Here is a 15,466-nt window from a genome sequence, read left to right as displayed (position 1 = left end):
ACGACAGCCTCAACGAGGTAGACTGATCTTGCAAATTGGGACAGGGAGGCCGAGAGAATTGCTTCACGTGGGGTCACCTGGCCAGTCAGTGGCAGAGCTGAGATGGGAGCCTGGGTCTCCCTGCATCTCTGCCCTGGGGTAGCCGTGTCAAGGACGTGGCTCTGGCCTTGCCCCCCTGCCCTCTGCCTGTCCCTGGTGATGCATCTCTCCTCCCCAAGTGATCCTGAGAAGCGGAAGCTCTTGCTTTTGAGTGTCCTCTCAGAGCTGGGTCTGTGGGGCTTTGTACTCCAGCTGCTGGGAGGCCCTTGCCCTGGCCCTCTACCAAGGTGCTGTCACTGCTGGGATGTGGGAAGTGGAAAGGACTGTCCGGCGCAGTCATGCAACATTGCGATGTGGCTTGCCTTGCTTGGCTGGATGCCCTGTGCCCCGTGCCGCCTCCCAGCTGATTGCCTCGCTGCCCCTCTCCTGCCTGGGCCCTTTGAGACGTCTGGGAAGCCCCTCTGGGCTAGGCCCCTGGCTCATTTTCACTGGCCACTCTGCAGGCATCTCTGAGGGAAAGCTATTAAAAGTGGACCTGAACTGTGATCATCAGAAATGTCGACTCCCCCAGGCCTGAGATCACGGTCAATTCTGCAGCCAGGCTGTCCTGGCTCATCAGTGCTTTCTCCTTCCTCCCCACCACTGCAGCTCCCCGCACACCTTCACTGCAACCCCTGTGCCTGCCCGCAGCCTGGCACCCTGTGGGCCCTCAGCTGCACCAGCAGCAGCTGCGGGAGCGTTCCAGAATCCAGATCTGACCAGAAAACCATCATGCTTAAAGTCCTTCAGTGGCTCCCCATCACCTCCGAAATGGAATCAGACCCTGTGGGTGGGCAGGTCAAGTCTGAACGCTGAATTACACTGGTCACACTGAATCTCTGCCTTTTCCCCCAAAGACCCCACACACCTGTGCAGATGTGGTGGTCTGGTCTCCACCCCCCTTCCCAGCCCCTCCTGCTCTCAGACATCCGCTCCTCCGGGAGGCTTCGCTGTCTCCCCGGGCTTTGTCACGTCTCGTTCTTCTGCTCTTTTACTTCCTCCACTAGACTGTGTGCTTCTGGGGAACAAGGACTGCGTCTTAGTCTTTGTCACAGCCCCAGAGGCCAGTCCACAGCCCAACTTACAGCACGAGACATAGTAGGCTCAGCGGTTAGAGCTCAGACTCTGGAGCTGGACCGTGCTGGTTCTGATCTTAGCCCTTCTGTATATTAAACAGCTGTTTGAACTCGGATAAGCTGTGCAGCCTGTCTGTGCCTCAGCATTTCCATCTGTGAAATGGGGATGGCTGTCGCAGCTCTGTCACAGGGCTGCCCTGAGGGAATTGGGATTTAATGTGTGTGCAGTGTTCAGAGCAGTGAGGCCTGTCCTTGTAACAGAGAAACCTTCCTCTCCTCCAGGTGGGTGCTTTGTGCCAACCACACGGAGCCGGTGAAGGGCTTCCTAGGCCGGTTCCTGAGGCGGAAGCTCATGGAAACAGAGATCAGTGGGCGAGTACGGAATGTGGAGCTGGTAAAAATCATTGACTGGATTCCCAAGGTCTGGCATCACCTCAACCGCTTCCTGGAGGCTCACAGCTCCTCAGACGTCACCATAGGTAGGTGGGAGGCCAGCCAGGGGACAGACGCTGCTCCTGGGGCCCTGGCCGGGACAGCACTTGGCAGGCACAAGTCAGCCAGATGCCACACTGTCCACACGGATGAGAAGGGGACAGAGGGATGGTCACAGCCCGGGCAGACCCTGTGCTGCCGGTCATCAGCATCCGGTTCTGTCTCTTTCCCCCTCTTTGCACAGCCCCTAGGGCTGATCAGAGCTCGCAGCCGGCCTGGGCCAATGCCAGCTCCCTGATGAGCCCCCACTGCCAGGCTCCCCCAAGGGCAGGACACCCGGCGACATGGGGTCCACTTTAAAAATAAAACATAATCAATATTCCCAAAGCTTAAGGTTCAGAGAAAAAAAGACCGATCACCTAATGTTAATTTGAGCTTCGGTGTTCTGTCCTTGTCCGGACATGTAGGCTTTGTGTGGGTGCAAACACAGCGTGCACACAGGATGCTCTTTTCTTTTTTATTTCCCCTTGTCCCCGGAGCGTCTGTGTTGAGGCTCCGTTTTCACAGTCCTTCCCAGAGGCTGCAGAGTAATCAGCTATGACCATACCATCGTTCGCGATTCTATTCTCTGACGCTGGGCGCGCCTCTGATCCCAGCGGGCAGGGTTCAGGGTTCGTCATGTTGCGGTGAACATCTCTCCCCATAAAGCCTCTCCTCTCTCTCGGATGATTTCCTCGTGGGGAGAGAGATCCCGGGGAAGCGGTACTTACACTGCCATTCAGAAAATCACGGGGTTCCTCTTGTTGGGTCTGTTAAGACCGTGGCTTCTCTTAACCCCTCCCCTGCCCCCCCGTTTTGGCTCTGACTGATTTTTCCCTGTGGTCCCCAGGCCCACGGCTCTTCCTGTCATGCCCCATCGATGTGGATGGCTCCAGGGTGTGGTTCACCGACTTGTGGAACTACTCAATTATCCCCTATCTCCTGGAAGCCGTCCGAGAAGGACTCCAGGTGAGGAGCACACTTGCCACAGGCCTCCTCAAAATTGGGATGGGGGCGGGGACTGTTCTGGTGACCAGAAGAGTAGTCTGTATCTCCTCCGTTAGACGTCCGACGGACGTGGCGTGACCGCCCCTCATGGGGGAGCCCCTCTGGCCCGGAATAGGACATATCCTGGCTCTGCCACTGTTAATGTGGGACCCCAGGCAAGCTGGCAGCCTCTCTGTGCCCTAGTGCCCTCGCAGACAGAAGGGGAGAGTGATGGTCCTCCACCACGAGGAGTCACCACAAGGGTTAAATGCAGTCGTGGCCAGAAAGGGTCCAGCACAGCGAGCGCACAAGAGAGGGAAGTGTACAGTTTGGGAAGTAGTCTCCCCTCTGCTATTTGACTCAAGCCCTGCTTTAGTCCCGGAACTTGAACAGAGATTTTTTTTTTTAGTTTTTGTCTCCATTTTTCAGGAGAGGAAAATTAAGGCTCAAAGAGAGTAAGTGACTTGCCCAAGATCATAAAAGGGATGCTTGAAGAATCTGAGATTTGAGTTCAGGCCTCTAGCTTGAAATCCAGGTTCTGAGGCCTCGGCCCCAAAGAACTCACTACCTGCCACCGGGACAGTTTGCCCGTCCCCTCCCCCCACCGGGAAGGACCCTGTGGCCCACGAGGTTGCAAGTCCCTACAGAGCAGCAGCTGGAATGCAGCACCACTCGCTTCTCATGCAGCCCAGCCTTGAATGCTACAGGCTTAGCATCAGATTGGAGCCTGCCCCAGGGGTCACTGTTGAGCCTGGAGGCCCCTGGAGAAGGTCTTAGGCTTGCAGCCCCCACGCTGAGTAATGAGCAGGCATCAGGCACAGCGGAAGAATCCAGGAACCCATCAGGTTCCCAAGGGCTCCTTGGTTTCCTCCATACTGGGCACCTGGAGACCCAGGGGGCTGCTGTATGCCTATGGAGGGCATAGGAGGGGGCACCCCCACGTGCATGTGTGGGGTACAGCAGTGGCTGCAGTCTGTGCGTGTCACTGCTGTACATGTGGCTGAGCCCAGTGAATATGGGACGGCCTTGTGCCACGCAGCGGTGCCCATGGTTTCCGGGGGCGTGTGGGACGGCAAGAACTGGGAAAGGAACATGCTTCTTGTGACTGCTGTTCCATGGAACTGGAGGGCAGGTCCTGCAAATGCAGGGACCCGTGGAAACAGAAGTGCACCGTGCAGACAGACCCTCAAGAAGTTAAGCAGTCCCTTGGTCAGCCCCAAATTATTCCTTGGTCATGTGTGAAGACCATTCCCTGATGGCAGCATTTCTCCTGTGTCTCATGGCTTTCATAAACAAGGTGTGAGGATTCTAGATCTTTGCAGTAAGAATCCCCCTAGGTAGATAAATTCACTGGCCTGGGTCACCGGACCCTAATTTAGTCTTTAATCAGATGATCTGTTAGTGCCACAAAGCCAAGCAGCCATGTAGTCATTCCATTTTCTTGGGCCAGCGGAAGCTTGTCCCACATGCTGGACTCCTGAAGTCTGTTGCATTTCGGAAGCCCCTCTCCTCTGTTTACCCTCCGTGGCTTCCCGGGGCTGCGCTGTGCCCGGCCCTTCTGGGAGACCCCATGCTGCTCAAAACAAGTAGAGGAATTAGAGGTGGAGGAAATGCACCATTTCCTCTTATTTCTGCCTCTCCTTCCGCTTGTTCATTTGCTTCTTCTTTGCTCCAAATTTATCTTGTGATGACGGATAGAGAGTGACTTCAGAGCATTCTTGGAAGAACCCCTGGGCTTTGTTGGTTAAGGGCCGGCCTCCTTTGCGCAGTGAGCCCCAAACCAGGAGTGGGGAGACACAAGGAGTGCTCCAGCCTTGACCTACCCATCAAATGGCTCCCTGTTGGTCCTCACCCAGAGTGGACGTGCCAGGACCCTGCTCCTTTAGACCTGAATTTCAAAGGCCTTCTGGGCACAGAGTGTAAACTGCCCTTCCTGAGGTTCATGGTGAAAGAACATTGTGTCTCCTTCCCACCAGGAGCGAGAAGGCAACAGGTTGAAAGGATTTGGGGATGGCTATAGACCATTCCATCGGGGGCAGGGAACAGAGACACTCTACCATCTCATGGGACTTACCAGTTCAGTGTGAAGCAAGGAAAGTCATGGCTTCCCTATGCTGTGAGGTCATTTGAAAGACTATCTTTGAAGAGTGTGCCACAATTAGCATTTTACCAAGCTGCTCGGAAGTGAGCCACCTTGCCCCAGACCTGTGACCTCATCATCCTGGGGAGCCCAGGAAAACCACCAGAATCTGCTGATTCAAGAGGAAACCTGGTGTGCTCTTTAGGCCTCTGGTTTTGAAGGAAAGTCTGCTGACGTTGACTGAGGGCTTGCTACTTGCTGAGTGCTGCTTGGGGCCTGATGTGCATGATCTCTTATAGTTCTAACAGCTTGAAGATTACCTCGTAAATGAGGAGACAGGCTCACGAGAGTTTTTGACTATTAGCCATGTTCACTCAGTGGGATGAGTGTGATGAGCCAGCATTGGAGGCTGACTCCTCCATTCCTTCTGGGATTTTCAAGCTGTCCTGAGGACCCCCTAACTCCCAGAAGCCTCTGGTGGCTCAGGGAGCAAAGTATTGTGTTTCATAGGGTGGTTTTCTACATAAGATTTCATGTAACAAAGGGATGCCTCTCTTTTTAAAAAAAAATTTAAATTAAAAAATTTTAAATTAAAAAAATTTGATTCCCCACGCCCCCGAGTTAGTGGAATCCACGCTGACTGTGTGCTGGGCACTGTGCGGGGTCACTCCTCACATGACCAGGCGAGATGAGCATGTGGCCATGGGGGTACCGTGGTTCAGAGCAGGCAAACTTGGCCTCCTTTTGTGGAGTCAGAGGCTCACAGAGGCTCAGGAATTCATTGCCATTGTCTCAGCCCACAGCTCCTGAGCCATTGGGCACGCCAGGCGCCTCTCTGCCTAGGGGTAGGTGAATGTCCCATCTGTCTGTCTCTCCATCCAGCTGTCTCCGCTGCTTCCCGGAGCTGCCTCAGGGCCCTGCTGCCGTGGGGCCAAGGAGCTTTTATGATCATTCCTCTGCCTGCCACGGTCCCAGCCCAGCCATTCATCACCTGGTCTTGAACATGTCTAGTGGCGAGTGTGGAAGCTTGTAAAAATATTTTCTGTCCTTGCAGGTGATGTTCACATGGGCCTCGTGTACATTTGTCTGATGACTCAGTTCCCAGTTCTGTTCCCCTTTGGAGCTGTCATTGTAAACATTTGCTGAAGTGTCCGAGGTCTTTAGAGCAACTCAAAGGACCCACGTTCCCTTGTGGGGCAGGGGAGAGCGTTGGGGTCTTTATCAGATGACCCAACCAGCGCTGAGACCCTGGGCGAGTCTCCTGTCTGTAGGCCTCAGGTTCTCTGTGATCTGAGCAGCTTAGACTAGAGGAGTATTTTCTCTGGCTAGCTTCTGTGAAGCCCAGAAGATTCTCCAGGCTACTCACTGGTAGGGTCAGGGGAAAAGCAAATATTTGAAAACCACTGGGCCGTATTATGTCTAAGGGCTGGACGAGCTCCACATCCCAGCCTCTTTCTCTGCGGCCATGAGCCTCTTCTCCTCCAGACTGACTCCAGAAGTAGGGCCACGTAGTAGCTCACGCGTGAGATCTGGCTTGGGAAAGGAGGCCCAAACCTCCCTCTGGTGGGAGAAGCTTCTAAAATTGCAGGCATGTTTCTGATCAGGAGTAGCCTTCTTCAGTTCTGAATATCCCCCAAACGCATGTGTGTTCCCTCCCTTCCTGGCATGCACGCACGTGCACACGCCCACACCTTCCCATCATCCCTTCGTGCGCAGACTATGAACAGCCTCTAGAATGCCAGGCTGAATCCTCAGGCCTGAGACTCACCGCTGCCCCAGGTGAGGGAAGATTTAGGGACAGACAGGGTCAGGGTGCTAGACGGGAGGGGTGCAGGTGTCTGAGAAAGCAGTGAGCTCATAGGAGGGTGTGTGTGTCCTGAGCGTGGGCGGAGCCAGTCACTAGTTGGGGAGATGGGTAAGCCCATGTGCCATGCAGGCAGGGTGGGTGGCTTCCCCGACAAATCACACATAAAGGTCAGAGGTGCTGTTCACAGTCATGACTCAGCCAAGTTGGTGCATCCTTGTCTGGTGGACAGTGGTCTGCCTCTCCCCGGCCTGGTTTTGGCTGAGTCATGTGGCCTTGCTGATACTAGGCGGACTCAGTCAGGAGGGGTGGAGAGGGGAAGAAAGGCCCAGACAAGGAAGCTGAGGTCCTGGGTTTGAATCTAACTCTGCTCCATAATCTTCCACGGCTGGCACTTCTGTTTAGGCCCTGACAACCCCATCTGGTAAATGAGGCCAGAGGACCCCAGTTCCTTCCAGCTGGGGCAGCCTAGGACCTGGATAGATGTGGTCTTCTGGGCAGTCAGAGCTCAGCTCTGTTCTGTGAGCAGGTCCTCTCACCTCCCCTCTCACCTGTAGAAGTCATGGGAGGGCAGAGGGAGCCACCGTGCAAACAAGGTGGTTCAGGAGTCTTTGGTCTGTATACCCCGTGGCTCCCTGTCGAGGGGGATCCTCCCAGAACCACAGCCAGCACCGTGCTGGGCGAGCACACCTACCACGTCTCAGACTCGGTGGTGTGGGGAGGCCGGCAGACTTGGATTCCCATTCTGCTGCCTTTCCTCCCTGGGTCTGTCCCCTCATCTGGGAAACTCGGGCACTCGTACTTCCCCTTGGAGTCCCATGGCGGTTCAGTATTTGTAAAGCGTTGCTGACACACCATCAGCTGGGAGATGCAGCAGCCTGTGCTGACATTAGAGAGAAGATAAAGACGAGGCCTGGTGGCAGCCCCGCTCAGGGAGGGGCGGCGTCCTGGGTTTCTGTCCTTGAAAGACAGTATAGATTCCCTACATTGCCAGTAAAAGTCAGGGCAGTAATTTTATCATTAAGTAGTTAAGGCTTAAGAAAAGGTCTTAAGTGATAATGTCGTTTTCTTTCAGTTGTTATGATTTTGAAGGATAATAGTTGAGAGAGAGACTTAAAATTCTGATACCCGTGCCTAACCTCTGTTAACAGAGTGCTGGTTTGAAAATGACCGGTGCTGCCAGAAGGGGCTCCGAGAGTCCGAGCTGCTTCAGGAAATGGGGTTTTAATCCAACTGGGGCTATCGGTTACCACCACTGTGGTGTTGATGCCCGGCCCTCAATCTCTGTGGGAGGTCATCCTCGGGGAGTGGGGCGCCTCCAATGGGACACTAGAATCGGCTTGTGTGAGCCGATGCTCAGCACCTCCTTCCAACTCCAAATTCCATGATTCCATATTGTTAGTTTGAAATGGGCCATAGGAGGAGGATTTACACCACAGAAATTAGCAAATGCTTCAAATCACGCAGTTGGGGCTGCTTTTCAGATTGAATCGCAAAGCATAGAGTTTAGGGTGACATGGCGAGTTGGTGGCAGAGCTAAGATGTGGACCCAGGTCAGCCTGTCTCCATTGCCAGCACCTTTGACCCCTACATCACGTTGCCTTCAGTCTTAGCACATCAAGCTGTGTGTACCTCGGGTGGCTTCCTTCCTTAGAATTCTGGAAGTGGAGTTACTCCATTGGGAAAGGCATCATGCTGGGCTTGAGGAGGTTTCCAAAGGCTGCAAAACCAGGGCTGCAGAAGAGGTCTCGGGCCACTCCCAGACTATTCCTTCTTTGCCTGTTTCCAGCTCTATGGAAGGCGGGCCCCTTGGGAGGACCCCGCCAAGTGGGTGATGGACACCTACCCCTGGGCAGCCAGCCCACAGCAGCACGAGTGGCCTCCCCTGCTGCAGCTCCGGCCTGAGGATGTCGGCTTCGATGGCTACTCCATGCCTCGGGAAGGGTCTGCGAGCAAGCAGTTGCCCCCCAGCGATGCTGAAGGAGACCCACTGGTGAGTCTTAGCTCCCCGAGAGACTCAGCTTTTACTGAGCACTTACTGTGTATTGGTTGTGATGCAAGGCATGCTGGGAAACAGAGACGGGACTGAGCCAGGGTATCACTTTGGAAGGCTGGACCCACACCAAGGTTAGTCACATTTTTGCCAACATGCTCTCTCATGATGTCAGTTTCTCACTACAGCCTTGAGCCCTCTGAAATTTGTTCCGGTGTGAGGTAAAAGGTTACGAATGTGATTTTTTTTCCAGCCTCAATGCTTTGCCCTCTGACTAGAGTGCTACCTTGATCACGTGCTGTCCTGCCCCATTCATCTCTCCCACTAGTGACCAAGCAGAGGCAGCTCTCTGTTGCTAAGGAGCAGAAGGTCGGGCCAACTGATCAGGAGCACAGGCAGGGAGAGGTCTGAGGGCACGGGGGGCTCCCAGAGGACAGGGCAGCCTGAATGCAGGTCCCAGGGCCAGCGACCTGAGCTAAGTCTGGGTAACATTGCCTGAGCTTTTTACTTACCCCCATCATTACGAGAACAAATAAAGGCCCTTTGAGAAGAGCCTGGACAGGGATGCTAACACTATAATTACAGTGTTCTCTGCCTACGTGAGACTGTGAAATTAGACCTAATAAATCGAAAACTCTATTAATGAAGGTGGAAGCACATATCCCAGAGCCTCCCACACTTAGGTGACCATTATCATGCCTTCAGTTTACCCTTGAGCTCCCTTGGCAGCTAAGACAAGAGGAGCAACAAAGCAGAAAATAGGACTTGCGTTACTTTTTTTTTTAAGTTAGGTTGTTTTTTTTTTTTTTTTAAGATTTTATTTATTTCATTTGACAGACAGAGATCACAAGTAGGCAGAGAGGCAGGCGGGGGGGTGGGATCAGGCTTCCTGCTGAGCAGAGAGCCTGATGTGGGGCTCCATCCCAGGACCCTGAGATCATGACCTGAGCCGAAGGCAGAGGCTTAACCCACTGAGCCACCCAGGCCCCCCTTGCATTACTTAATGAAAGAACATATTCATAAGGGATGCAGCAGGATTAAAAGACAGCTGACTTGCTATTCTTTCCCTGATGACTAATTGATTTGCTTGATAAATATCATCATCATCATCATCATCACTGCTGCTGTGACTTGTCTGCCATCCTTCTGACTGGCAGGAAGGAGCTGTGGTCCTGGGAGCTTTTCTTCAGCAGGAGCTATATTTTAAGTGGGAGTTACTATGTTACTATACACAACCTAATGTACAGCGTTTACAACAGTGGTTTTGCAGAAGAAAGGACCAGCCACATCCAACATGAATTATGGCTAAAGCCAGAGTCATGGAGATGTTTTTGTAGCTGCAAGCTCATGAGCTCTTTCCTTACATAAAAATAGAATTTAGGAGATCTCTAGAGGAAAACTTGGCTCCCTCGTCCCCAGAACCTCTTCTCTTATGCAGGAGTATTTGTGTCCCTGACTAAACAAGGGCATTTAGGTAAAGCCTGGAGCTCTTGGAATCGTTACATAGAACTCTCCCTCAAACCCCAGGTCCCGGGAAGTGAGCTATGCTGGGCAGTTACCCCCACGTAACAAATAGATACCTGGTGTTTCTCCCTGCCCAGGGCCCGAGGTCTCTTGCTGACCGGTCTCTCTCTCCCTCATGAGACTGAGACCTCTGGGAGAAGAGGACTGACTCGTTTTTGTTTTTTGTTTTTTGTTTTTTGTTTTTTTTCCGAGACTATACACTGTAAATACACTGGGGCTGTTTGATGAGTGAATAATCGTGGCTGCCAAGGATTGCCTGTTGTGCTTCAGCTCCACCTCTTACCCGGTGGTGGCTACACCGACAGGCCCCGCTGATGGTGGTTCTACGCCCTGGCTCACCCAAGGAGACCATGAGGCATCCTGAGGGGCAGCTGGCTGGGAAGCAGCTGGATTTCATGCCCAGCTGCTTCGCATCTTGGCCCTAGCTCAGAGAGACCCTTCTTTCTAACTTACTTGCTACATAGAATCAAAAAGACAGTTTACAGTTGCAAATAACATTCGTTCCTTCTTCCTCCTTTCACTGGCAAACAAATAACCAACAGACTGTAGGCAGGGAAGGTCTCAGAACATTCTTTAAACCTTTTAAACAAATGGTGGTGATGATGGCAGATCTCCTTTATTGAGAACTTCCTATGCGCCAGCCGCTGTTTTGCGGGTCTGAGGCTCCTCTTGTCCTTCGACCCTGTGAGACACAGGTGCTCTTGTTCTCTCTGCTCTGCAGAGGAGGACCTGCAGAGGAGGACCTGGGGGCTCAGATATGGAGGAAACTGGAGTTTCCTGCCTCAGCATCCAGGTGCCTCTGTGCTTTGTGGCTCTGCTTGTGGTTGTTGCTGTCCTTTACCTCCCCGTGGTGGCCTCGGCAGGAGCGGGAGCGTTGCCAGCTCCAGGCTGCCCTCTGGCCAAAGCCAGACATCCTCATGGGCTTGTTGCTCTCCAGAGGGGGAGCCGTGTGCCTCACTTATCAGCGGTGCGGAGGCCGCTGGACGCGGCTGGACGGGCATCTCCCCTCCGCCCGAGGGCTGTGCTTGGGTAAGGTGTGTCACTTGCAAATACAAGATAAATACTGGATTCCTAGAAGACTTCCTCTTTTGTTTTCTGTGCTCTGCCTGTATTCACTCAGTCCACACCCATAACGTGGTACGATAGGTACGATTGTTCTCATGGGGCCAATGGAGAAGCCGAGACACAATAAGGTGAAGTAACTTACCTGGGGTTATGTGGCTCCTAAGTGCTAGAGGCAGGATTGGAAACCTGGAAGCCTGGCCTGGAGTTCACAGTTTTGTTTTTTCATCCACGGCCTCTGCTGTGGGGTGCAGCCCAGGGTGAGTCTGGAGGACAGAGCAGGAGCCTGGAAAAGTCCGGAGGCGGATGGCTGCCAGGCCGAAAGGCGCTCACGTTCTCGCTCTCTCCCCAGATGAACATGCTGATGAGGCTGCAGGAGGCGGCCAACTACTCCAGCCCCCAGAGCTACGACAGCGACTCTAACAGCAACAGCCATCAGGATGACATCTTGGACTCGTCCCTAGAGTCTACTCTGTGACAGGGGCCAGCCATGGAGCTTGCCTGCCTCTCCCCTCCGTGCCCCGCTCCATGTGCGTCCCCTGCACCCCCTGAAGATGCCCTCCTGAGCCAGCCCCCCGGCCGCAGCGTGAGAGCTGCAGGGATACCCAGACCCCTCGTCCTCCAGCCTCGACTTGGGTGCGGGCCTCCCGGGCCAGCCGCCTTGGCACCGCTCCCTTCCACAGTGAGACCTGCACTATCTCATCGTTTATTTTCATTATCGTTTGCCTTGTTACCGTGACCTCCCTAAGACACTGAAGTTACTTCTCGGGAAAGGATCATCACCGTTGAAATGGAAAGGTTTATAAAGAAAACACACACACACACAGAAACCAAGAACCCACTTGGAAGCTCTGAAACCCAACAGCATCGTGCTGCGAGCTGCCCAGAGCAGAGAGATTGGAGCCAAGCTGGAAATGCGGGCAACACAGCTGCCCCTCCACACCGACGCCCGGGCTGGGTCTTGCCGTGGGCGCCTGCCTCTGCCTCCCCGCCTTCCCCGCGGCTGGCCATGGAGAGAGCTGGTGCTAAGAGCGCAGGCGCGGCCCGCTCCCACTCAGCGGAGCGCAGAGCACGGCGCGGGGACACCTTAGGCAAACGCAAAGCGCAAAGCGAAGCCCGCTTGCTGGTTTTTTTGGCTTTTTAAATGGTGCTCTCCTTCCCCGAGGGGTATTTTTGCCTGTTCCCGTTCAGCCACACCTCCCAGACCCGTCAGCCTCCGATCGGTCCCCAGCGTGAGTGGAACGTGCACGAGCGGATGGGGCCACGGCGCGGACAGCGAGTGTCTGTGTCCTCCTCCTCCTGTCTCCGTGAATCAGGTTTTTCTTTCTGCAAACACTGTGGCCGGTGAGAATGGGTCTGTTTTGAACTGGTTACCCCCTTGCAAATGAGGTTGAGTTTCCCCACCCTCTTCTGACTCTTTGATTTTGAAGATTTTCCTCCCCCCCCCCACGCCCCCCTTTGGTCAGAATCAGTCCTTTGGTGAAAGAAAGAACCGCAGGAGTTGAGTTTCGGTTTGGTCCTGCTGAGTTCTGGTTGTTTGGTTGTCCATCCCCACGGTTTTACACCTCGCGGGGCCCTGCTGGGGCGGGGGGCGGGGGGGGGGGCGTGTCCTTTCTAGGAGGACCAGGACCCCATCCTCCACGCGTGGGTGAGCCGGGACCTTGCCTTTTCTTCTCGTCCTCGAGGCTTCAGAACGCACATCGACACCTCAGGCGTGCCAGCCCCAACCTCAGGTGGGGTGCTGAGGTCACCTCGCACAAGACTTGCACTTTCCTCAGAACCAACGCGATGCAACTCCACAAGGGGCCGGCGGCCTCTCCCTTCCAGAAGCCCCGGCCTCCGTCCAGACGAGTCTTGCCTGACCTCTTCGGTGCTGACCTTCCCAAAGCAATGCCTTACTGGTTTTGTACTAACCGTGTTCATTTACGAGTGTTGTGCCTGCCTGGGGTCCATTATTCTTTTTCTTGTTTTCCCCATCAGAGCAAACAGGGCTAAAAAGTCATCTACTCATTAGGAGGACTCAAGTTGCTGTGACTTTTCTCATCCAAAAGACTCATCTGTGTGGATGCTTGACCATGGGTAAAAGAAAAAAGGAAAAAAAAAAAAAAGATGCTTTTTTTTTTTTTTTTTTTTTTTTTAAGATTCTTATCAGTCTCCAACTAACACTCTGCCTGGACAGTGATCTGTCTGATGCAGGAAAAGGCAAAAGTTCCAAGTCCACATGACATTGCTGATACACACCCTACTAGGATGTGTCTTCAACATACTGGTATTTCCTTTACAGAGAGTGGTATATCTGTAAGTTGTTAGTTTATGCTTTATGAAGAGAATCTTTATCAGGCCCCGGTGGGGGTGTCTCTGTTAACGATCAGGGTTTTTATTCCACCTTTCACATTTTCTATTTCTGAAGGTCTGTCTCTGTACATTTTTTTCTCATTTTCTTACCGCAAGAACTTGACCTGAAACTGCTCGTATGCCATTGGATGACACCACTTTCTTCCTCCTTAGAGGAAAAGGAGAATGTGTCCCCCTAGCTAGTGAATGGAAAAGCTCTCCGTGCTGTCCTTGCTCTCATCTCCGTAAACTCAGACTCTCTTGTGTGCAACCTTCATTAGCCATCTGGGTGTGTGAGTGTCGTCTTGTTCTGTTCTGGTGTTTTTTTTTTTTTTTTTCCCATAAAAACTTCAAACCATGAATTTAGCCTGTGACCACGGGCCACACCCTGAGCCTTCTGGTAAACCTGAAGAGTGGTCCTTCTCAATCTGTTTCCCAACGATGACCTTACACGCTCATACTGTGAATTTGGGAGGAGATAAAATGGACTTCTCCTTGGGGGCAGTTTTCCCAGTCACCTTGTGAGTAGACACCTGCTAATATTGTTTGAAACCCTCCTCCTTTTTTTTCATCTTCTCTGTCTTCTCCCCTCTACTACAGACTTCCCTTCTGCTGGGTCCAGGCTCAGAACTGAGACCTTTGTCCCTGGTGCTACCTGGCTAATGACCAGTGATTTCAAGTAGTGTAGCCCTTGTGTGATTCACAACTCTGTGTCCTTCCTAAAGTTTAGGGAAGCAGGGTTGTCTGATATGCACATTTCTAATTTCGGTCATATTTTACTTTAGTGTCACTCACTTTTGACAAAGTGACTTTGTACTCATTTAGGGCTCTGTCCGAAATGCTTCCAGTTTGCCTTTTTCTACAGTTAGGCTAATTTTGAAATGTATGAAATTCTATGCAACATTTATGTTGAGTTACCAATGGAAGCCAAAAGTCTTCTTCCCAAACTGCCAAGAATTATACAGGCCATAAATGAGATGGGAATATCTTTTAATTTAAGTTTGGGGGTGGGGGAGGGGTGGGACAAGGAATGAGACTTGCCTAGACCTTTGTTGTGTCTTGGGGACATTTTTTATTTCACTGTCGATGCTTCAACTTCGAAATTCTGTGTACTCAAATTTGATCATGGCGAATCTACTTCAAAAGGAAAATAATCCAACTTTGTGGATATTAAATGGAAGGTTTGCTGTTTTAATCTAGTTGTTTCCAGTGGAGCAGTTGATGAAATATGTCCTATAAGATGTACATTTTTTCATTGTAACATAGAAATTGTAAATAATCGATTAAAGTGCTGCATTTTGATGAATTTTTTCTAGCCATTTTTAAAGAGAAAACTAGGAATTGAGTATTTTGTGTACGGTATGTTTCCTTCCTCCTTCCCTCCCGCCCTCCCTATTTAATTTTCATTTGTCATGAGGTTTTTGGATTTGCCAATGATCTACTGGAGATCACGCCCCACGTCATAGAGAATAAAGCCGATGATTGTACCAGTCTTAAATTATTCATGATTCAATAAAATTGATGCTTATTTATTCAGATTAGTGGTTTGGCTTTTCTGTGCTCGAGCAAGTCCTCGTCGGAGTTTGACTGCATGGCGACAGCAACTGTTCTGGAGAAAGATATACAGCAGGGAGAGCCCCTAACTCTAGCAGACCTTCCTTTGTCACCAAGTCGTCTACATCCCGCCGCCGCCTCCTCAGTTTCTCCTCTTTTTGCTCCTTGTGTGGGGCTTATTGGAAACTCAAACCTTGGGACTCTTCTGAAATTTGGTGAGTCCTTGGCAATCCTGTGGGAATGCAGATTCTGATGGAAAGGTCCAGGGTGTGGCCCGAGTGTCTTGATTTCTAACCTCCTCCTGGGTGATGCCAGTGATGTGTGTCCTCCGCCGCGCTGGCAGCAGCAAGCCCCATTGGTGTCTGGGCAGACCGCCAACGGACTCCTTGGCACAGGCAAAGTTTTTGTTTTGTTTTTTTAATGTATTGAATACCTATTAATAGCCAAATTGCTTTCCCAAACGCTCCAGTATAATCCACAAAAGGACCCTGAGGAGGTAAATA

The 15,466-nt window shown here is 52.2% G+C and overlaps 1 protein-coding gene across 3 annotated transcripts in view; it reads left to right on the top strand.

Moving 5' to 3' along the window:
- LOC111149981 (neuron navigator 2) overlaps positions 1–12,463 on the top strand; it is a 393,207-nt gene extending 380,744 nt beyond the window's left edge. For all 3 annotated transcript variants that reach the window (XM_022507270.1, XM_022507268.1, XM_022507267.1), the window contains 4 exons: positions 1,437–1,633; positions 2,476–2,594; positions 8,286–8,489; positions 11,428–12,463. In XM_022507270.1, the coding sequence (XP_022362978.1) occupies positions 1,437–1,633; positions 2,476–2,594; positions 8,286–8,489; positions 11,428–11,553 (646 nt within the window). In that variant the 3' untranslated portion in view covers positions 11,554–12,463. The remainder of the gene's footprint in view (positions 1–1,436; positions 1,634–2,475; positions 2,595–8,285; positions 8,490–11,427) is intronic.
- The last annotated feature ends 3,003 nt before the right edge of the window (positions 12,464–15,466 follow it).

This window comes from Enhydra lutris, unplaced genomic scaffold, assembly GCF_002288905.1.
Source record: "Enhydra lutris kenyoni isolate GAN:26980312 unplaced genomic scaffold, ASM228890v2 scaffoldscaffold22, whole genome shotgun sequence".
In the NCBI taxonomy this organism is placed as follows: Eukaryota; Metazoa; Chordata; class Mammalia; order Carnivora; family Mustelidae; genus Enhydra; species Enhydra lutris.
This window is presented reverse-complemented; position numbering and strand designations above follow the sequence as displayed.